This window comes from Epinephelus fuscoguttatus, linkage group LG2 (assembly GCF_011397635.1).
Source record: "Epinephelus fuscoguttatus linkage group LG2, E.fuscoguttatus.final_Chr_v1".
Lineage (NCBI taxonomy): Eukaryota > Metazoa > Chordata > Actinopteri > Perciformes > Serranidae > Epinephelus > Epinephelus fuscoguttatus.
The window spans coordinates 36,993,595-37,016,241 of record NC_064753.1 but is presented as its reverse complement, the minus strand read 5'-3'; the positions used below and the strand labels follow the sequence as shown (position 1 = coordinate 37,016,241).

Below are 22,647 nucleotides of genomic sequence, written 5' to 3'. Positions count from 1 at the left end.
TATGCGTGACTGATTAGAAATTGCTGTATTTGGGACGGCGTGTGGAAGACACATGTATTAGTAGCTTATAATACCTCACTAAGAGGAACCTCAGCTTGCTGTTTTTCTCTCTTCATTGTGTGTTTTTGATGTGTGTTCTGTGTACAACAAGCAGCGTGTGTAGCCATCATATCATTAATTTACCTTGACTCATTGTTACTTAACATACAAGAGCTTAAAGAGACAGTTCACCCCAAATTAAAAATGCATATTATTCCTCTTACCTGTAGTGCTATTTATCAGTCTAGATTGTTTTGGTGTTGGAGTTGCCAACATGTCTTCCTTCCTTCACATATAATGGAACTAGATGGCACTCAACTTGTGGTGCTCAAAGTGCTGAAATAAAAAATACATTTGAAAACTCAACAGCAATGTCTCTGTCCAGAAATCATGACCTGGTTACTCAAGATAATCCACAGACCTTGTCGTGAGTAGTTTCATGTAGGAACTATTTTTCCTCTACGTTATCACTGCACAGAGGGAAGCGTGCGTCTACTGCTAGCTCACCTAGCACCACCGAGCTAGCTAACATTACAGCTCAGCCAAGAAGGCGGCCATGAGCCATCTCGTCCATGAGTAGATGCACGATTCTTTCTGCGCAGTGATGCAGTTGGTGGGTGTAGTTTGGTAGAAAATAGATCCTACATGAAACTGCTCATAACACGGCCTGTGGATTATCTTCAGTAACCAGGACATGATGTCTGGAAAGGCATTGCGTAGCCTACACTGCTACACGTAGTTACGTGCTAGCGTCAGGGAAACATGTAATCTTATTTGCCGATGTCGTAAATTTCTTCCCGATTTTAGATCGTATTCCTGCTGGAACATGTCCAGTTGTGTTTCAGGGCTTTTATCAGTGTTTTTTTAATGTTAAAATGTGCCGCTTTCCTCGCTTTTATGACCATTACCTGTTTGCAATGATGGTTTAAATGCTGACCATTTAGGGCAGACTGAGCTTTTCGGGAGTGGGGCTTAAAAGGACATGCACCCTTTTTTTTCTGTGCAGTGATACGTGAAGCATGCATCTACTGCAAGCTTACCTAACACCACCAAGCTCGCTAATGTTACAACTTAGCCATGGAGGACGCCATTAATCTTTACATCATGTCAAAAGCATGGGCCTCTTGTCCATGAGTACATCCATGCTCACTTCTGCGCAGTGACATGGTTAGCAGGTGTAGTTCACCAGAAAGAAAATAGTTCCTTCATTAAACTGCTCACAACAAGGTCTGTGGATTACCTCTAGCAAGTGAGTCGTGATTTCTGGAAAGAGACATTGCTGTTGAGCTTTTCAAATTTGTTTTTTAGCCGCTTTCAACCAAATGCTATCTAGTTCCATTATACTAGAGAAAAGGCAGACATCTTTACGACCAATATCTCCAACACTCGGCAACTCGCACCAAAACTAATTTGCACCACAGGTAAGAGGAAAAATATGTATATTTGATTTTGGGAACTGACCCTTTAAGCCAGAAACCACTGGGCTCTTGAGGTAACACTACACACCAGGAACAGACTGTCTCTTTCCTCTGCGATGTTAGTTTAGAAAGATGTGAATAATCCCAGAGATCAGCCATAGTGTTTCTCTCATGCACCTCAAAGGAAAAGTGGAGCATATATGTGAGCACTGGGGAGCAATACGAGACCTAAATCCACCACTTTCAGATTTTTACACTGCAGGCCATATTGCCCCCGAATGATAGGTGCATTCCAGATGTGACGACACGATAGATTTTATGTTTGGGTTTACATGGCGTAACCGTGTGTCAATCCTGTGATATGATATGAAGTCGCAGTCGCACAAAAAGCTGGAGATTGTATGTCTGTGTCTGTGTCTAGGCTGTGTCTGTGGCGATATCCTTGTAGACTTTAGATAGCTATATAAAAAAGCAGTAACTAAGCATGTAGTGGAATTTCGTGAGTTTTACTATCGACATATCGGATTCATGTACCCAGAGGGACACATACTGGGACCTCAGTGGGGTCATGTACCTCAGTGTTCAGTTAGTATTTGGGATTAAGAGAATGGCGTGATGATATTATGTATTATTGCAAAATGTTCTGTCTCTGTTTGTTATCACTGACCTGCTTTTTATCACGATGCCCAGTAGAAACCCCCAGCCCTGAAAAGTGGTCATATTTTGTGATTTTTGTTTTAATTTTTAATTTAATTATTTTTTATTATATTGCCTCGGGCTTGTCCTCATCAGCAGTGGCTTATGTGATTGCTTTTTTATTGTAATTTTTTATATATATATGTAAAGCACTTTGAAAAATATAATTTAAAAAAAGTTACGTTAATAAGTGCATATGTGATGATTTTACATTGTTTGTGGAAATACAATAAAGCATCTCTGCAGATGACGTTTCATAGAGAAAAGTGATGGAAAAAACAGTAACAATAATAAATAATAAAAGCAGCTCAGAGTAGGGCTGGAAGACTTAGTTAATTTATCAATTAATTTATTGGCTGAAAAACAGTTTTGACAGTCAATAAATTATTGAAGCCATATTTTCAAGGACCATAAAGAGTCACAAGTATTTTGCTGCTTTACTTTAATTTATAGAACTGTAAACAACTTGTTTACTCTGGTAAATTATAATTGTCATTTTTCACTGTTTTCTGACATTTTATAGACTCAATTAATCACCTAAAAAACAGACAGATTAATCAGTAATGTAAGTAATCATTAGCTGTAGCCCTAGCTCATATCATATCCCATTCAAAAGCAAGCAGAGCACTAAAACAATTACAGATGAAGGGTTATGTAGTGAAAGAAAATGTATACATACTGTAGGAATGTGCCAATAGGAAAGATAACAATCATTAAAGGAGACTAAAAGAAGATGAGTTCATGTAAAATGCAGCCAGTTGTTCTCTTCTGTCATGTGCACACAGTCAAACAGTTGTGACAGAAAATGAAACGAGGAACATTGTTCATCTCATGACATTGCATCTGACACACATTGAATAACAAGGGGGAAAAAGCTGAAAGATTAGATGACAAAAAAAGAACATTGAGTTGAATCTAGTTTTTGACATTAAATTAAATTAATACTCCTTTTATACCATGTTCTTTGCAGGATATTGTAGTGTCTGTTCCAGGGGGCTGGTCTCTCCTCTGTAGTGCGTTCCACCGCACAGACAGACACACACAGAGAGAGGGAGAGGCAGAGATAGAAATACAGAGAAAGCAAGGATGTTCTGGGACAAACTGATCCACAGTGGCCTAGTTTCCCTCAGCCATGCCAGTGACTCAACTAAAGTCTTCTGCCTGGCTGACTGTGGGCTTGGTCACCATGGATAAGACATGTGGACAGAGCCAGCACACACGCAGCTGCAGATATTTTCTAAACAGATGAACTGCAATTACATTAACACGTTAGATGGTTTTATTTAGGGGGGTGGGGGGTGGGGATACAGTGTTAAAGCAATAATGACACCAGGTAGAAATATTGTATCTTCAGACATTCCTGCTTGTCTTATTAAACACTTTTCAGTCTTCTGTGCTTTTCCACTGCTGTTAAAGATATAAGTTGCCTTTTTTCGACCCGCTTTGTATCAGAACAATGTGGGTAACTGTTGTAAATGGACTATGTTGATTTTCGCTGGCTCTTGGGCTGCTGCTTGAACCACATATTGTATTTCCTCATTTTTGCACACCTGCTGCCACCACAGACGCATAGAGTATAAAAGTGGATCGAGAGAGAAAGAGGGGGGGCCAGCGCTCTCTCTAACCTCTTAGCTGTAATACTCAAGTTTGTGAACACAGAGTTGGCACCATTCTGTTTCCTGTACTGTGTCAATGGTGGCTGAAAATCTGAAATCAAACAATAAAACTAAGATAAGATAAAATAAGATAAGATAAGACAGAACATTATTTATTTTATTTTATTTATTTATTTTTAGTGCAGATAAAACAGTGCAGCATACAAGGACTAAAATAGCAGAAAATGCAAATGTCCAGTAAATATAAAATAAAATAAATACTAAATAGAAAAACTAGGTAACAGTAACACAGCAACAACAACAGGTCACCAGTCTGGATGATGTGTAAAGTAGGGTGGCTTATGAATCTTTGTACAGTGTCAAGTCTGAGGTAGTCGATGTAGGAGTTCAAGGGTACATAAAGACAGAGCGCTACTCGGAAAACTACAGCCACCAGGGGGGAAACTATCAGCACCAGAATGTGCAACCAAGGGCTTGAAACGCTAATTGAATGCCCATAGCTCGCTAAAAACACTAGATATCAACATTTCAAAAGGATTATGTCTAGGAGAGAGGAAAAGTTAAATTGACAAACTTAATATTGGCCAGTGGTGACATACTTTAATACTTACAACTATTTGAGTGAATCACCAGGTCGGGGCATTGTTTAAGCTAACAGCGATCAAAACCAGGCATAACATAGCTTGGATAGATTCAGCTTCTACAGCTTGTCTGGCCAAAATTAGCAAAATGCTTGCTGCACGTAGGCACATTTTGGTTCGGCATCTTGTTAAAACTTAGTAATGGATTCTTAACCATGATGGCAGAGCAATATTTTAATTTATTTAAATTTAATTGTGATTCGTTACTGTCGCTCCAATGTAAAGAACACCACACCACAAAGCAGCTTTTATGTATTTTTGTGTTGTTTGCTAACAGATGTAAAGTCAATGGAGACGAATGAATTGATTTCCCCTCCAGTGGGGGCGGGACTTGCATGCGCTCTGTCTCGATGGTTAATACAGAAAAGAGAGCAACTGCTGCTGGCTGCCAATGGTACGGCAGTGAAACCGGAAAGAGAGTACAGTGCGGATCAAATATGAGCGAAGATTTTGTTACTGCATTGCGTATTTCTCACCCTGTTTTCTCTGGTCATGTAGCACCAATCTTATAAGTAATTGCATCTCTCTGCTACATAGACAGTTCAGTTTTGTGAAAAGACCATCTTTCCAGCAGTGAAATACATCTGTAAGTCATTACAGAAGAGAACGAGATAAAGCGTGTGTATAACAAACTTCAGGTAACAATGACAAGAGTGTTGTTGTGTGTGAGCCCCTGCATGTAGGTGAATGTGTGGCTCTAAGAGCAATGGAAAGCAGTGTGCGGGAAAATACAGGGAAGACGTGGAAGGAAAGGAAGTGCTGCTAACGTGGGAAGTTGTATTAGTGTCTTGACTTCTGCAGTCTGGGCTTAATCACTGACCATGTGTGTGATTCCTACAGCAGCTGTGTACTCAAGCACTGGTTTTATATACTCATTCATACAGGGGGATTAAATAAATTCCATCGCTGGCCATATATGAGAAATTATTTTGAAAAGTAAGTAGCAATATGAAATCCCTGCTGAGAGATTACTAAAAAATACCAACACATTCAGCTCTGAATTCTAGCACATAATCATCACATTGCCACTTTATCATCATTTGCTTCCCACTGGGCTGAAAAACCAAAGGGGGTTTGGAGATGATGAAATAATGGTGCATCTGATTAGTTCGACCTAGAAACCAAAAAGGCTAAATTTTGTAGTTGATTTCCATCAGCTCCTCACACCGCTTCTCGAGATCCATGATATGGGACTTATGGTTGGTTGCACACCCCTCTAGGTCAGCAATGCGTGTGGCATGGTCGGTCAGGGAGGTTTAGACTAGATGTAGCCATGAATCCAAAGAGTTGAATCTAATGTTCATGTCTTCCTCTAGTTTTCCGAAAGCAGCTAGGATGTTAGCTAGGGTGGGCTGCTCACTAGTGCTAAAATTGGAGCTGCAAGCCAACTTGGCTTGACTATTAGCACCCTCATCTTCTTCACCGGCAAAAGAAGCTTTGCCTTCTTTCTTGGAGGCTGGTTTTGGGTTTGTAGGTTTTCCTTTAGTGACGTTTCCTCCAGAGCTGCTCATAGTTGGGCATTAAAGGAGCAAGTGTGGATTATAAATATGATTTTTAGCGAGAGTGAAGCTTCTCAGAAAAGCGTCCAATTTTGTACTCTTTAAAGTGAACCTATTGTACATTTCCTTATTTTTTTGTCATATATATATATATATATATATATATAATATTACGTCAATAGATGTTCATATTAAACTTGGGAAATTTTTCAAATAATGAGGTAACTGATGTAAAAATAAATTCCTGTGAGCAAAAAAACTCAGGCCTCAGACCAGTCTGAATACTCTGTTGCAAACCTTTTTTCTACTCTGGTTTAAAAATTATGTCAGATCGTGACGTTGTGACGTTTCTTTATGTGCACAGTTTTGATGTTTGCATGTAGCATGTAGCCACATTGCATAGCCTACACCGCTACAGGTCGCTACATGCTAAAGTCAGGGAAACATGCAATCTTGGCTGCCGATGTTGTAAATTTCTCCCCAACTTCAGATCACATTCCTGCTGGAATGTGTCCATTTGTGTTTAGAAGCTTTTATTGGTGATTTTTCACATTAGAAAGTGCCACTTTTCTCCGACACAGTCATTCCCCGGCTGCAATGACGGTGCAGAGACACCAAGATGTTGAAGATATGAAAAGCTGACACATCAAAGCATTATGGACTTTTTGGGAGACAGGCTGCCAAACTTTGGTGTGAGTTGCTAAATGTTAGAGATATCGGATATCGTAGAGATGTCTGTCTTCTCATGAATATAATGGAAGTAGATGTCACTTGGCTTGCAGTGCTTAAAGTGCCAAAAGTAAAATGACTCTTTCCAGAAATCATGACCCGGTTACTCAAGATAATCCACAGACCTTTTTGTGAGCAGTTCGTGTAGGAACTATTTTCTTTATAGCAAACTGCACAGAAGGAAGCGTGCATCTACTCATGGACAAGATGCTTGTGACCGCACAAGATGTAAACATTAATGCCGTCCTCCTCAGCTGAGCTGTAACATTGGCTAACTCAGTGGTGCTTGGTGATCTCGCAGTAGTTGTTTGCTTCCCTCTGTGCAGTGATGCAATTGGTGAGTGTAGTTCAGTAGAAAGAAAATAGTTCCTACATGAAACTGCTCACAGCAAGGTCTGCAGATTATCTCGAGTTAACAAGTCATTATTTGTGCTTTCAGATCTATTTTTTGGCACTTTGAGCACCACAAGCCGAGAGCCATCTAGTTCTGTTATATTGGAGAGAAAGCAGACATTTCTATAGCTGACACTCAGCCAACTCACACCAAAACCATCCAGACTGATAAATAGTGCCTCAGATAAGAGTAGAAAATATGTATTTTTGATTGGAGCGTGAACTGTCCCTTTAAAGTGAGTTGAAACTAATTTAGTTTAACTGAATTTGGAGAGGTGTTTGCCAAGCCGGTCATTGATTTGTCGCAGGTTTGAAACCCTATTGTTATCGATGGCTTCGGAGCAGATCTATGGGCAACGAATGTAAGTGGCCACACATGAAAGTGAATTATTCTCTTTGATGTAACACACACAGCATGGGCAGTGAGCACTACTATCTGAGTGGCTCAGTGTGTGGTGAGGCTGATGTGTCACTCAGTGCCATTTAGCCCATCACTTAGCTCAGTGTGTGTGAGAGTTAGTGCGTCTGTCTGTCTGTCTGTCTGTCTGGTACATAGTGTGCGTCCACACCTGTGGCTGGGGCTGCTCCCCTCTAATCAGACCTAATGAAGAACATTGATTCATCTCCATTTGATTCACATTTTTAGACCGGCACACATATACACATACACAAACACACGCCAACAATTTGACTTCTTCCGAGGAGGAAATGCTGATCTCTGCTAATGTTGCTGTAGTGTCATCAGCGCTGCATATAATACTTTATTTAACCACATGTGGAGAAGTTTTAAGGAGGGATGAACTGAAGAAGAAGAAGAAGAAGAAGTGGTATCAGAGAGTCGGGGGCAGAGAGGGAACACGTTAGCTGGAGAGAGCTCTTTCAAAATGAGGGCTCAGAAGATTGTGGACAGCCGTGCACGTTTTCCTAAGAAGAGCAAGTAGGGGCAGGCATCCCAAGATTCCCTGCATCCTGGTCCCAGCTCTGGGGTGGAGGAAGCTGTTTACTCTTTCTATCTCTCACTGCTGACGTCGGCACACCGAACAATGTCATCCAATTTCCTGTTTTTCACTTTAGTGGAAAGCCACTCTCCCAGTGTGTATGGTTTAGTGTGTGTGTGTGTGTGTGTGTGTGTGTGTGTGTGTGTGTGTGTGTGTTTGTGTGTGTGTTAGTCTGAGACAGAAAAGCTGGTGGGCTGGTGGAGAAGAGGAGGAGGAGGAGGAGAAGGAGGAGGAGATCTATAGGGCCGGATACACTGGGAGCAGGATATAGGGTCAGAGGCAACTCCGCTATGTAAATACATTAGGTGTGTTGAATGAGAGTAGCAGGAGACTGGAGACTGTCCTGAATGCTGCTGGAGATGACTGTAGACACCCAGCAGCTCTGATGTGGGCTCATAGGCCTGAACCGGGAGGAACAGTGCGATGTCACGTGACATCAGACTGTTTGAAGCTGTCAGCCTGGACACTGTCATCTCACAGCAAGGGATTGACTTTTAAGGTTATTTTATTGAATCACACACGAGCTTTTGATTTTAAATTCCAGCATGTAAAGATACTTGCAAGACTGGCAAAGCGGGAACTTAGAGTACCCTCAGAGGGCCCAAAGTCTCCAGGTTCACTGTGTGGCAGTTGGCTTGTTGTAATTAGGTTTAGGGATTTAGTTGCTCGCCGGATCGGTATCAGCTCAAATCCTGACCTTATTAAACAAATCACACTTTGGCAATTATGTGACTGATCCACCTTATGTGTACAGTTTCTTTGTCAATATCATTATGAAAATCAAGGTGTCTGCTATCAGCTGCATTTATTTAATCACTGACTCAGTCCTTGGTACCACAGTGTTCTTCACATAGAGATGATTCCAAGGAGATCCTCACACATCAGTGCACATATTTCAAATTTGGGAAAATTGAGAGTACTGGGATGGGCTCGGTACTCTGTGTTGTTAAATGTTTGTATTTAAGAGAGAAAGTTCTTGATAATTGCACCCTAAACTGGATTAGATTGAAATGAGTTCCAGTAACATGTGAGTGTTGTTTTAAGACAGAACAATGTGAAGCTAACCTTTAAGACGACACCTACACGATATTATCTGAGTTAGAATCTAGTTGAAAGGCCTCGCTGTCTTGGTGTGGCTTTTTGTCAGTTACCACAAACTAATTACTAAATACTGTACAAACTACACGTATACACTCAGTTGCCAGTTTATTTAGCAACAGCTTGGTAAAACGATACACTCTAAAACAGTGGTTCCCAACTGGTCCAGCCACGAGGTCCAGATTTCTCCTTAGTCATTGGTTCAAGGTCCACACAATTTAATATATTCAGCGTAATACTTGCATTTTGCCACGTCGTCAAGTTAGTTCACTGTCTCTCTCTTGTAACTGTCTATTAGTCACTCTACAGCAAGAAATGGCACTTCAAAATAAAAGCTCTGTGCCGGAAATTCAGTGTACTTAAAAATTAAGTGTTTTTCACAAACATGTTATCAGGTCATTTGTGGTCCATTCAGGATGGAACCAGTTGGGAACCACTGCTCCAAAAAAATGATTCATGGAGTTAGCGTTAAAAAAGTGACATTTGTCACACTAACATGCTTTCATCAGTTTACAACTTATTTTAAGAAGTCGGTCAAAATCAAAATCACTTTTGATATTTTCCGAGTAGGATGGAATTGAAATAAATAAGTTGGAATATCTTCAATAAAATAATTTGGCCACTAAATATCACCAGAACTTTTGGATAAATATGGAGTTGGTTTAACTTAATTAAGCTCTTCAAGGTTGAAGCCAGTCGTGTCAGTTGAGTTTGTCAGATCATAGAATTGGCTCAATAATGCCAGAGTCGGAACTCACTCCATCCATCCATCCATCCATCCATCCATCCATCCATCCATCCATCCATCCATCCATCCATCCATCCATCCATCCATCCATCGCGCGGGGCTCGAGAACTAGCACCACCACTAGCCATCAGCTAGTCCCACGCGAGTTGCCATGTAAACACAACACGGCTGCAGGGCAGGCTAACTGACCATGGTGAGAAATTATGCTATAAAAGTGGAGTAAATCACATCTTTTCGAATCAATTTTGCATGCCGCGGCTTCAGGGTACTTGGATTACGACAGACGAGCCGTTCTGACATTTTTGAAATGCATTAGCAGAGTTTTATTACATTTTCAAAATGTGGGTTCCATGCACTCCGTGCGTTCCGGCTAGCTGTTATCCTCCGATACCCTGAACGAGTTTTGTGGATTAAAAACCTACACTGGACTTCTTGTCTGCATGAGGGTCAGTAAGTACTGTCTGTATTTTCATTCTAAAGTGGCCATTTCCTTTAAGCTTTTATGAGTACAATGAAACATAATTTAACAGCACCACAATCGGCATCCTTCAAAATTACCGTGAAGTTGAATAAACACCTCTCTAAAACGGGTCCGTACAAAAACTGAACATTATAACCTTTCAGTAGAGACACTGCACAGAGAGTGAAAAAGGGCCTACAGCTCATTTTTGTCCCAGACTGAGGGGTAATTTGACCCTAGACACTAGAAATTTCTGATCTACAAATGCAGCAGGGTTGGGTGATATGGCTGAACAAAATGACAATAACAATAAGAATATATATCCTGATATGGCAAATGCAAACAAAATCACTTAAAGAAATGATGTTCAAAGCAATAAGCTGTGCTCCACTGTTATGAATTATGGTAGAAAAATCATCAATAATTCACTATGTTGTTTTTTTAATTACATCTTGATCTGAATTATTAATTGGAAAACAGAAACTTTAAGGACGATAAGATGATAAAACCAAGTCATCACAATACTGTATGATTCTATTTAAAGTCACTGATGTTGATTTATCACACATCTTCACTAGAAAACTATGAATCAGGACAAACTACAGGTACCAGAATGCATTGCATCCAACTCAGACCGGCACAACTGTGTCTGCACTATGCCCTGCTGCTCAACAAACTGGTCTGATTAAAGAGTAGCCCTGCGCACAGAGAGAGAAGGAGAGAGATCCCAGTGTGACCGGTACAACACAGCAGCATATAGCAAGAGGGCGGGACGAGGATTACGTAGGCATACACACCACGTCCGTACTCCTCGCCTGCCTGGCCTACATGCTCACTCACTTCCCCTGCTTTGTTTGCCTCTGGTTGAGTGCCAGCATGATGTTTGCGGGATGCAAATGCTTGGCTGAGTGATTCATTGCAGTGTGTGTGTACTGTACAAGAGGAGTACGTTGCCCGAAGAGGCTGGCAGACTGGTTTAGTTCTGTGTGTGTGTGTGTGTGTGTGTGTGTGTGTGTGTGTGTGTGTGGCAGGCAGGCAGGCAGGCAGGCAGGCAGGCAGGCAGGCTATTCTAGTTACACAACCTCAGCTGCAGTTGCATTGGTTGTGTCAGTGTCAGTTAGCGAGGGAAGTCTCCCTGGATGGAGACAGACCGCTGTGTGCTGCTACAGCTAGGCCTCAGCTAGCCGGAGGCTCTGTGGTCCCGCTCCATACGTCAAGACCCCGACCTCAACTGGCTCACCAACTAATGCCTGGACTGACAGTGGAAACATGATTTCTAGTATGTGTGGTGTATTTTTTTTGTGCGGTCACTATCTGTGACATTTGCCCGGCAGTGGTCTATAGAAGAGTTTTGTTTCACCTCCACAGGAAAATGAATGGGTGGTTTGAATCTCTGATCAAAATTAATAAAGCTGAGGAGCAAGTTATTTGTTCTGACACATGTGGTCAAAGTCATTGAAATCACATCTGACAACAGGAAAACTCTTGTTTGGTCAGACCCTCTAGGAAAAGCATGAGCTTGTGGCATTTCCATATGTTAGCCCCTATTATACAGCCACACACACACACACACACACACACACACACACACACACACTAACACATGCATACTGTCTCTCCAGTGCACATGAGTCTATCATGCGACCACGTCCTCGTGTCTGCGACAGATCAGATGATCACAGAGCATCAGCTCGTAGCCATCCTGATGCCTTACTCCTTGTTTGCGGACAGCTTCAACAAACGGCCCAGTGTCATGATGACGTCAATTTGGCTACGACCGAGGGCTAATCAGCTTTTTTTTCTCCCCCCCTTTGTTGTTTCAATGGAGCTTTCAAAAAGGCTTACAATTTAGCAAGAAGTGATTTACTGCTGCCCGGCACGCTCTAAAATTCCTCTCTGTATTCCTCCTCACATGTGTAGATTGTTTACGGAGAAGAGGAATTCTAGAGGGATGGCGGTCCGCAAGGGGCTTGGTTGCTATGGTTACTAACCCCTGAGCTGGGTTCCATTTAGCAGGAAGGAAGCTAAATTATTTGCAGACAGAAGAGAGTAAGCTCATGTAGGGAAAGAGTAATGAGTTGAAAACCTGTCCGTGTGAAATGTGTTTTTATTTATTTATTTACAACTCTACTGTATACTTGAATTAGAAATCATGAAATTACAATTAAATTACAGGCATTTGTTTTTGCAGTTTCAGTCAGTGGTGAGAGATGTATTCAGATCTTTTTACTTAAGTAAAAGTAATATTACAACAATGTAAAAATAATCTGCAGTGAAATCGATCCTGAAAATGTATAGAAATGAAAGCACTGTAGAATGGCCCATTTCATGGTGCTATGTATAGATTATATTATTGGATTATTATTTTGTATGCATGAATATGTAAGCAGCATTTAACTGTAGTAACAGGTCATGGTGCATCTAATTTCAATGACTTTATTTATCGTGCAAAACCCCCAATCTGAAAAATATATTTGTGGCTATAATTGAGCTCTAAATCCAGTACTCAGATTAAGGGTGTCTCGATATACCAATATTTATGGTATTTGTCATATTTAAAAATGAAACATTAATATCTTGTTTAATAATACGTGTAAATAATTCAGTGCCTCTAAAATAATTTCTGTTTCTTTCTGTTCTTGCTTTACGTCCTTCCCCGTACACCATCTGGTTGCCTTTTCACTATTTTTTATAGTTATGGTTACGGACCCTACTTATTTATTTCAAGTGTTATTTATTTGCCAAAAAAGAGACAGAATGCAAAATAAACCAAGTAAAAGATGCCTCTGCGCCAGCGATAGCCATAGCCAGAGGCAAAATGTTTTTCGGGTTGTCCGTCCATCCTAATTCTGTGAACGCGGTATCTCAAGAGCACCTTGAGGGAGTTTGTTCAAATTTGGCACAAATGTTCACTTGGACTGAAGAATGAACTGATTTGAATTTGGTGGCTGAAGGTCAAAGGTCAAGGTCACTGTGATCTCACTAAATACGTCTTTGCCATTATTTAGGAATTCAAACACAACCTATGACAAATTTTCACTCAAATGTCTTTTTTTTTTTTTTTTTTTTTTTTTTTTTTTAAAAGTAAAAGTCCTGCATTGAAAATGTCACAAAAGTGCAAAATGTACTTGTAATGTAAAGTATAAAAGAAAAGAACTTCTGGTGCAAAAATGTTCTTTTAGGTTAGACTGTGTCATTCTTTTGGTTTTTTTGTGGAATAATGTCTGAGAAGGATTTTACTATTGTAGTTGGTAGAGGTGTAGCTAATTTTAGCTATCTTATTTTTGGCAATTTAATCTGTAACAATATATATGATGATTTTATTTGTCTAAAATCTGAATCTGTAGAGTAACTCCCAACTAAAGCTGTCAGATAAATAGTGCAGTAAACAGTATGACAGTACTGATAGAAGAACTGACCCTAAACAAAGGCTAAGTAACTTAACACAATAGTGAGCACTATGCAGATAACACATTGAACAGTTCTTTGTCTGTGCATCAATAGATTTTTGTTAAAGAATATCTTCTACTATATACTGCTTATATATTTTTTGAAAACTTTACCAACAGAAATAAAAACACAAACTGATCTAAAAACGTAGAGTGAAAAGGTAAAGCACTGGCTGAAACAAAACCAAAGCTGCGATCACACACCCAGAAATTGTACTCATACACATACTGTAAATGACCATGAATTAGAGAACTTACACATGTGCACACATGTGTAAAATTATTGTCATGTAACTGCTAATATTGTAATATTTTTTACCATCATGTCACAAATATACTATGTTGTTAATTTTATATAATAGTAGTGATGATGATATATTATAATATGCACTTTTTAAGCAGAGAGGCCAAACTAGGAAGAGGGGTCACGAATTAGCTTTGGCTAGAAATCCTAAATGGACGGCACTTTGATGCAGTGGTTAGCGTTGTCACCTCACAGCAGAGTTTGCATGTTCTCCCCATGTCAGCTTGGGTTTGTCTCCGGGTACTACAGCTTCCTCCCACAGTCCAAAGACATGCAGGTTAATTGGTGACTCTAAATTGTCCGTAGGTGTGAATGTGAGTGTGAATGGTTGTGTCTATGTGTCAGCCCTGTGATAGTCTAGTCTAGTCTAAATAAGAACTGTTTCTTTATTTAGTGATTTAACATTGCTTTATTATTATATCTGTATATTGTCACCTTAATTAAATGTACAGGGTCGTTTTGTTGCAAAGAGCAGGGTCACCACTTCAATACTTTTCTACATATTGGCTTTTGATAAGGTCAGAGATGGGTTGATTTTGGTCTGTGGGACCCTAAACAATGATGAAGTCAATGTCAGCAAAACATAAATATGAAATTACCATAAAGATATTACATTTCTGACTTTGTTTCTAATCTGTGTGTTTTTCTTGTTATCTTTCAGACCACATTAACAGAGGTGCAATTTGGACCAATGAAGTTATTTAAAGACCCACTTCAGGTATCGTAAAACATTGCCAAACATCTGAATGATTGATGTTTCTGCACTTGAATGCATTAAGGCTTTCCACAGAACAACAGAAGTGCTCCACTGAAATGTTTATGTTCATATCATTTAGGGGCTTTTAGCTGAGCCGTGGAGCTAAACTTGGTGTGACTGTCAATATTTGGTAGCATTTTTCAAGGATTAGCATTTGGAAATGTCACCTACTTTTGTTTGCAGTTAGAACTAATCTTGAATTTCTCAGATACCACACCTCGCTAAGAGATTAAAGAAAAAAAAAGTCCACATGCAAACATTCAAAGAAGAGGAAGAAGAAAACTGTTAATGGACGTATTGTGTGTGATGCTGCCTTAGGTTGCCAAGGCAACAAGGCCAAACATTTATGACCAAGAACATACCATAATGAACAATGCACGTTATGGAAGAGCTGCACAGAGGATCCAGTTTCGTCACTGCAAATAGGACATTCTCTGACGCTCAATGGTTCATTATACAGTTTGGTGCTGTGCCTGTTCCTTTGGCATGCGCTGCTGCTTGTTGTGTGAAAACTTGGAGTCTTGGAAAAGTAGGCTTTTTTGAAATTTTAGTGTGTTTTGAGAGAGTGAAACATTTGGTTTCATCTTGATTTCAAGGATGCGGTGCAGAGCAAAGAATTAATTATCAGCTATTTTGATAATTGATCAATCGTTTCATTCATCTTTCAAGCAAAAATGCCAAAAATATTCTGGTTCCAGCTTCCCAAATTTGAGTATTTGCTGCTTTTCTTTGACAGATATTGTGGTTAACTGAACACTTTGCTCAGGTTTCAAAGACTGACTTTGAAAAATGTTTTTCTTTTGTTTATATCCCCTAAAATGTCTGACCTTGACTATATTGACTAATTTCAATGCAAATTTTGTCACTGGAGGTGTTTTCATGTTCCTAGGGAGATGTCTTTGCATTCCAGTAAAATCTGAGATTCAAATGTATGCCAAGCTAGATTAGGTTTGTCACTAATACAAAAGGCGGTTGCTGTCTGAAGCCGTATTCACAGGGGACTAGTATTACCTGGGGACCTCTAGTAATTTGTAATAATTTTGGGGATCGTCTGTGATCTTAATCCCGTGCTAATCTGCCATATCCATGATTTGTCAAGTAAAAATTCCACCACAAATTGTATTTTGCTAAACACGTCTTGTCTTGTGTCTTTATGACGTCTATGACCAATCAATTTTCGTTTGTTGTCTCTCTTGCATAACATGAGCTTCAGTGATGACTGGATCTTCAAGTCCCTAAAAAAAATCCTATAACTTTCAACCTGATAACCAATATGCAAACTGAATTTTCCTCACTTGGAGATAAAAAGTAGCAGAGCATCGTTGCTGGTGTGCTTCGGCAGCACTGCACCTATGCCCCTGACACTATATCCAGGGGATAATGTCAGTAAATTTGAGTAAAGTACGGACTCTGCTTATCCTGTGCCAATGCACCATATGAAACACATACGTGAGGGAGTAATTTCTAAATCTCATGCGGTCCCCTGGTATAACTAGTCCTGTGCAATTAGGGCTTGATGGACATGTTTCACCGGGGGGGAACAGACTTTAACACAACACCGGCAAAGAAATCTGAAACCTCCAGCACAGAGCGGACTTTCGACACTAAATATAAATGTCTGAGCCAGACGGAATATATTTTTCTGCAACTGTTATGAGACATCTGGTAGTTCTGTAAAAACAATGAGGCAATGTGAACACATTGTAACATGCGACGCTGTGTTGGCCACTGCCAAGGACAAGCTAAAAAGCTAACAAACAACATAAACAGGTAAAAGATGCTAACTACATTTAGCATTCTGATACATGAGACTCAAACATTAATGGCTTAATCTCTACAATGTTTCCTCTAAAGCTAATGTTAGCCATCTTGATGTGCACTGCTCTTTCACAGGTCAACCTAGCGCAAGTCTCCAAAGCTAGAGAAAGTAGAAAGCTAAACCTACTGCAAGCAGTGGCGGTGGATGGGCTGAAGGCCAGATGCAGAATTTCTCAATGAGGGAGAAAGAGTAGATCTGCTTCCAGCCCCTTTTTAGAGTTTGTCTTTACTTTTTATGTGGGGAAACCATGTTAAACAAAATATTAATCATAGCAGAGTGCTTTTGCGTACTTAAAATGTGTCTGGAGTGGGACTTTAAATTTCACAGATTAAACAATCATGATAATAACTGTTAGCTGTAGCCCTAATACATAGCTTCTTCGAGTCAAATATAAATAACACTGCTAAACTTAGTGAAATGATGATTTTATGGGAGTCACTGAAACGCAATACATTAGACGTCCTGTAATTTAATGCCATATAAGCGCGCAGACTTTGCTTTATTGTCTGATGCGCTCCAGTGTGACCACAGTAGGAAAACGAGGTAGAGAGATATCCCCTTCCTGTTTTTGTCACTCACAGCTGATCCTGTCATGCCCTCCTCCTCTCTACTCCTCCTCTTTTCTCGCGGCCAGTGGCTCACAGGATCTGGCCGGGCCCTCTCTGTTTTCAACAATGATGTTTTCTAGACAGAGCGATCAGACTCTGCCAAAATGTTCGCAACCCCCTTCGAATAGTCCCCCCCCCCCTTCTTTTTGTCTTTGTCTCTCTGCTGCTTTCTCTTTCTCTGCCTTTTCCATCTGTGTCTTTGGAGCATAAACAGTGTGTCCTCACTTAAAAAACATTTGTGCTTGAATGTACTTTTTTTTTTTTTTTTTAAATCTGTTGCGACTGGGTGTGTTATTGCAGAGCGAGGCCTGTCTGTCTCGTCTGAGCACAGGCATCTGAAAAGACCTTATCTCAGCCTATATTACCCCCGCTCCTCCACCTCTGCGGGAATGTTGACTTTTCTACCAACATCCCAATGTGGAATTCTGATCTAATTCCCTGTGCGTACCGAACATAGCTGCAGGACTCAGTGGTGATGTATTTATGACCCGGACACTTATTGCCGCTTGTAGGGAAAATGTTCATGTGGAATATGGTTTGCATTAGCAACACCCCTCGCAGGCTTAAGGGCTCGCTGCTCCAGGCCCGGAGCTGCATACTTAAATAAAGCCACACCAATCATCAGGATGAATCAAAAGGACAACTGTCGAGAAATCCTCTATCCCCTCATTGTGTGGTGGACAGTGGCTCTAGTTTTCTCGACAAAGTCAGGTCTTTGTGCCTTAACTCAATTTTACAGGTGTGATGCAAACTTAAAAACTGCAGAACAAACTTTCCCTTCTTTATGTTCATCCTGCTCCCTGCCAACAGTTGGAGATGACGTCTGTTTGAGAGAGTGACTCATGAATCTACTCTTAGTGCAGCACTGCTCTTGGAGGCGGGCCTAAATCCCGGGTCCAGTATTTACGCAAGTAAGGGGTTATATGAAAGTATGCTGGCAGAGGGAGAGGGAGCGTTCTCTCAATGGCTGGTTTGACAGTAGCAGCAGCACTTTCTGCCACAGCCTTGGCAGACCGGTGGGAGGGGCCTGCAGTCAGTCAAGGCCACCTCGACTAATTGTGTCATAGATCACGGCAGTGGACAATAAAATCTCTGACGCACCCGCGTACGAGCAGAGCCTGATCAATCAGGGCCTGTCCGCTGGAGGCCTGAGGTCACAGTCATGCCCACGCTGCAGGCTGATTAGGACGACAGGCGCAAATGAGCATGAATGCACCAATGATGACTTGACAACTCGGAGCTGGTGATACAATGAAGCATCAATGCTTTGTTTTCTTACTCAACCAGTTCTATAGCGCAGGGTGTAGGCAGATGATTTGTGATTAGTTAAGACAATTTTCCTCATCAGATCACAGCTACACATCAATCAGCCCTGTAACTCTGTAATATTATATAACAATTTTTTTCCCCCCCGTCAACGGGATTTTTTGGGGGAGTTTTTCCCTTATTTGCTGTGAGGGTCCAAAGGACAGAGGGATGTCGTATGCTGTAAAGCCCTGTATGATTCGTGATATTGGGCTTTATAAATAAAATTGATTTGAAGTGACTTTTTTCTAGCTAATTTTAAACACTTTAGTTACTGTATAATTGTGACTAACCAAACGAAAAATGCTCGCAAATTTGTTTGTTTACACCTCTTTGCTGATGTTGTTTTGTTTTTTTTTAAATCCTGCCTTTTCTTAGTCAATGTTTTTATGCAGTCTTCATTTGTTCTCTATGAGTATTTACCATCCTTGTATATCATAGCTTTTCCTGAGCCCTCTCTGTCTCTTGATAAGTAACACATTTTAGTAGTAGTAGTAGTGTGATATTGCAAGAGGTCACTCTTGCTATGGTTTACAAACTCCTCAGTTGGATACATATGCTTTGTCATCTCTCTTTTTTGCAGGTACTTTTAGTTTTTGCCAAAGAGGACAGTCAGAGTAATGGCTTCTGCTGGGCATGTGAGAAGGCCAACTTCAGGTGCAGCATGGCACGAACACCCGAGTCAGCTCTTGAATGCTTCTTGGAGAAGCATCATGACCTTGTCATCATTGACCACAGACATTCCAGACACTTTGATGCTGAAGCACTATGCCGGTAGGCCACTTCACTACTCCTTATCAATGTATTTGTTACTACTTCATGTTGGATTTCTACAATGATGCAGTGCAGTGGTTCCCGACTAGTTCTGTGTCTGGTGTTCCCCCACAGCCCTGTCAGATGAACCCAAGTTCCCCTTTACCAACACATCATGTTCTAAATGTATCTAAACTGGTTTTAAGCTGGATGGAATTCAAGACTATTAATTATGCACAAGTAAAAATTATTGTTTTGTTTTTTGTTTTCATACAATTATTCTGTCCCTGTTCAGCTGTCAGGTTAGCATGGTCAAGTTTGCTTTTGCATTACCACTGGAGAGGTCGAAGCTCAATTTGTCGAGCCATTTATTTGACTTTTAACAAGTTAATCCATTTACTCAACTATTAGATAACTATTTTGACTATTTTTCCACTACTTTAAGGTATTTTAACCTTAACGATTGTTAACTATTTAACCATTTATCTATTACATTTAGATAAATACTTAAACCATCTATCCACTACTTTTGAATAACAATTTAAATATTTATCCACTACCTACCTTAAATTAACATTAACTCTTATAACCATTTTTTCTCTACTTTTGGATAACCATTTCAACCACTACTTTTAGATAACTATTCTAACAGTTTATCCATTAGCTACCATTAGCTAACGTTAAGTTTTTCAACCCTTTATCCTCTACTTTTAGATAACTATCTTAACCATTTATCCACTGCTTAACGTTAGCTAACGTTAACTATTTGAAACATTTATCCTCTACTTTTAGATAACTGTTTTAACAATTTATCCACTAGCTACAGTTAGCTAAAGTTAACTATTTTAAACATTTATCCTCTACTTGTATTTTAACCATTTATCCACTAGCTACCGTTAGCTAACATTAACTGTTTTAACCATTTATCCAATGGCTACCATTAGCTAACGTTAACTATTTTAACCATTGATCCACTTTTTTTGGATAACCATTTTAACCACTACTATTAGATAATTATTTTAACCATTTATCAACTATTTTTACTAACTATTTTAATCTAGATAATTATTTTAATCATTTATCCTGTACTTTTAGCTATTTTAACCATTTATCCAGTAACGTTAGTTACATTTAGCTAATGATAATATTTTAACCATTTACTACAACAAAACTATCTAAACCATTTCCCCATTACTTTCAAGGAAACATTTTAACCATTTATCCACTAACTAGCTTTAGCTAACGTGAACTATTTTAATAATTTATCCACTACGTTACTATTTTAATATTTAATGATTTAACACATTTAACAGGTACTTTTAGCAAACTGTTTTAAATGTTTAGCTAATGACTCCTGACAGTTTTTAATTACTGCTAGCTATTTAACCATTTATCCAACTTTTTTGTTAACTGTTTCAGTCATTTTACTTTTTAGATTTTTCTGCTTGCTTGGTTACCAGTTTTCACACTCTCTGTCACAACATCTTGTGTTCAGGTGTTACAGCTGCCTGAATAGAGTAGTGCAGGAATGAGTCTTAAAACCTGGAAATGAGTGTTGCCCCTTGTCTTGAAGTTGAAGTTTTTTTAAATAGGTTTTTGGTTAGATGGTTAACACAGGCTGGAGAGACTTTCATGTTTTGTTCTATGACAAAATACATCACTAAATCTCCCACTAGTGAATTCTGAAGCTTTTAGGTGTCTTTAAAAAAGTCGGGTGCTAACAAGTGGATAAATGAGACTATAGAATGTCATCACGCAAAACGCAGCCTTGTTGTGTTGGCAACATTAAGTCGTGACGGTAATGTAGTTTGTTTATTATGTTTGCTTTTTACTCTTGGTGATGCAATTACACTTAAAAAATCATGAAAGTCATGTGTATCAATAACTTCTATTTTCCACAGAGCTTATTTTCTATAATTCCAAAATTGGATTTACTAAGGCAACACTAACTTCTGTGTCAGCCTAAAAGGAAACATCATCCCTGCAGCACTCTAGTTGTGGTTTTTATAAAAATTAAAGTGTGATTTCAACTTTTTCCAAATTAGTTGAGCCACTCCACAGTCTTTCTTCCTGTCCCCTGGTTGGTAATCACCAATATAGTGGACTCAAATGAATTGACTTTAAATTCTGTAAGTGACTGTCATCTAAGGCCTGTGACATAATCCAGACCAGATGATCATGATAGGACTGTTTCTAGCACTCATGTGTTACAGTACATTTGGTAACACATGTGGTTATGACTCTGTGTGGGGGTAAATGGCCAGCTCACTTTGGGCTCACTAGCTTCCATCGCATGCTACCTAGTGGAGTCATGTCGATGAGAAATGAGCAGTGCCTGCCCATACCACCCTCTATCTTTAGCCTCTGCCCAAACCAAAAACACATTTACAAACATTCATTTGCCCTGCCCAGCGTGTATGTTAACCCCATTCATTTTGGCCAATCCATATGTTCAGTGTACACGCACAAGCTCCGATGGGGAACTAAAGGGCCTTTATGACCGCTGGCTGGGGGAAACCACAGGCGGATGAGTGGCCCTGTACACTGCATTCTTTCAGAGGCCTAGGCCTGCTCACAGAGCTCCACCACTGGGCTCTGCCTGCCTGGGAGAATCGGAGCGTGAAAAACTGAAAAATACATTGATTTGATGCCATGGGCTTTTCCACCAGTCTGCTCACTGGCTAAAAGGCTCCCTCTGTTTACATTCAGGTCAATTAGAGCGCTCAACTCTTCAGAAAACACTGTGATAGTCGCCGTTGTGAAAAGGTACGTACAACTCGCTGACCCCCCTCCCCGTCCCTTTCTGCCCTTTCTTGTCCTTTTCCCTCACTGTCTTTTTAAGTAGCTAATGATTAGGAGTATTGTCAGGAAAACAGGCCTGACTCAGCGGAGGTCTGTAGGCCATATGGAGCAAACACCTGATGTTCTCTAAACAAGCATTTGTCTCAACAATGTTTGGGTGCTAACGTGTTCTCTTTTTAAGGCCAGACAGAGAGGAAGCCTCTGTGATGCCCCTGATCAATGCCGGCTTTAATAGGGTGAGCGACATTGTGTGTTAACGTGTGTGTGTTTCTGCTGCTGCCTGTATTTGTATTATTCTTTCGATGTGCTTTTTTATATCTCTACTGTCAACACTAAGGCAGGAATACAGATTGTAAATCCTCTTTGTTTGCTCAGGAGACATGTACATTAAATTCCCTGCACCTAAATCATTGTTAAGGCATCAGCAGCACCGCAGTTTAACATGTCCTGTAATGGATACACTGACATGAAAATGGGATTTTAGTTGATTGATCTGTGTTGACCTCTGACCCTCA

General features: G+C 40.0%; 1 protein-coding gene across 1 annotated transcript in view; it reads left to right on the top strand.

Annotated features, from left to right (window-relative positions):
- pde8a (phosphodiesterase 8A) overlaps window positions 1-22,647 on the top strand; it is a 64,535-nt gene that overhangs the window by 20,053 nt on the left and 21,835 nt on the right. The window contains exons 2-5 of the mRNA XM_049599196.1: window positions 14,750-14,806; window positions 19,161-19,351; window positions 22,040-22,096; window positions 22,314-22,368. Of these exons, the coding sequence (XP_049455153.1) occupies window positions 14,750-14,806; window positions 19,161-19,351; window positions 22,040-22,096; window positions 22,314-22,368 (360 nt within the window). The remainder of the gene's footprint in view (window positions 1-14,749; window positions 14,807-19,160; window positions 19,352-22,039; window positions 22,097-22,313; window positions 22,369-22,647) is intronic.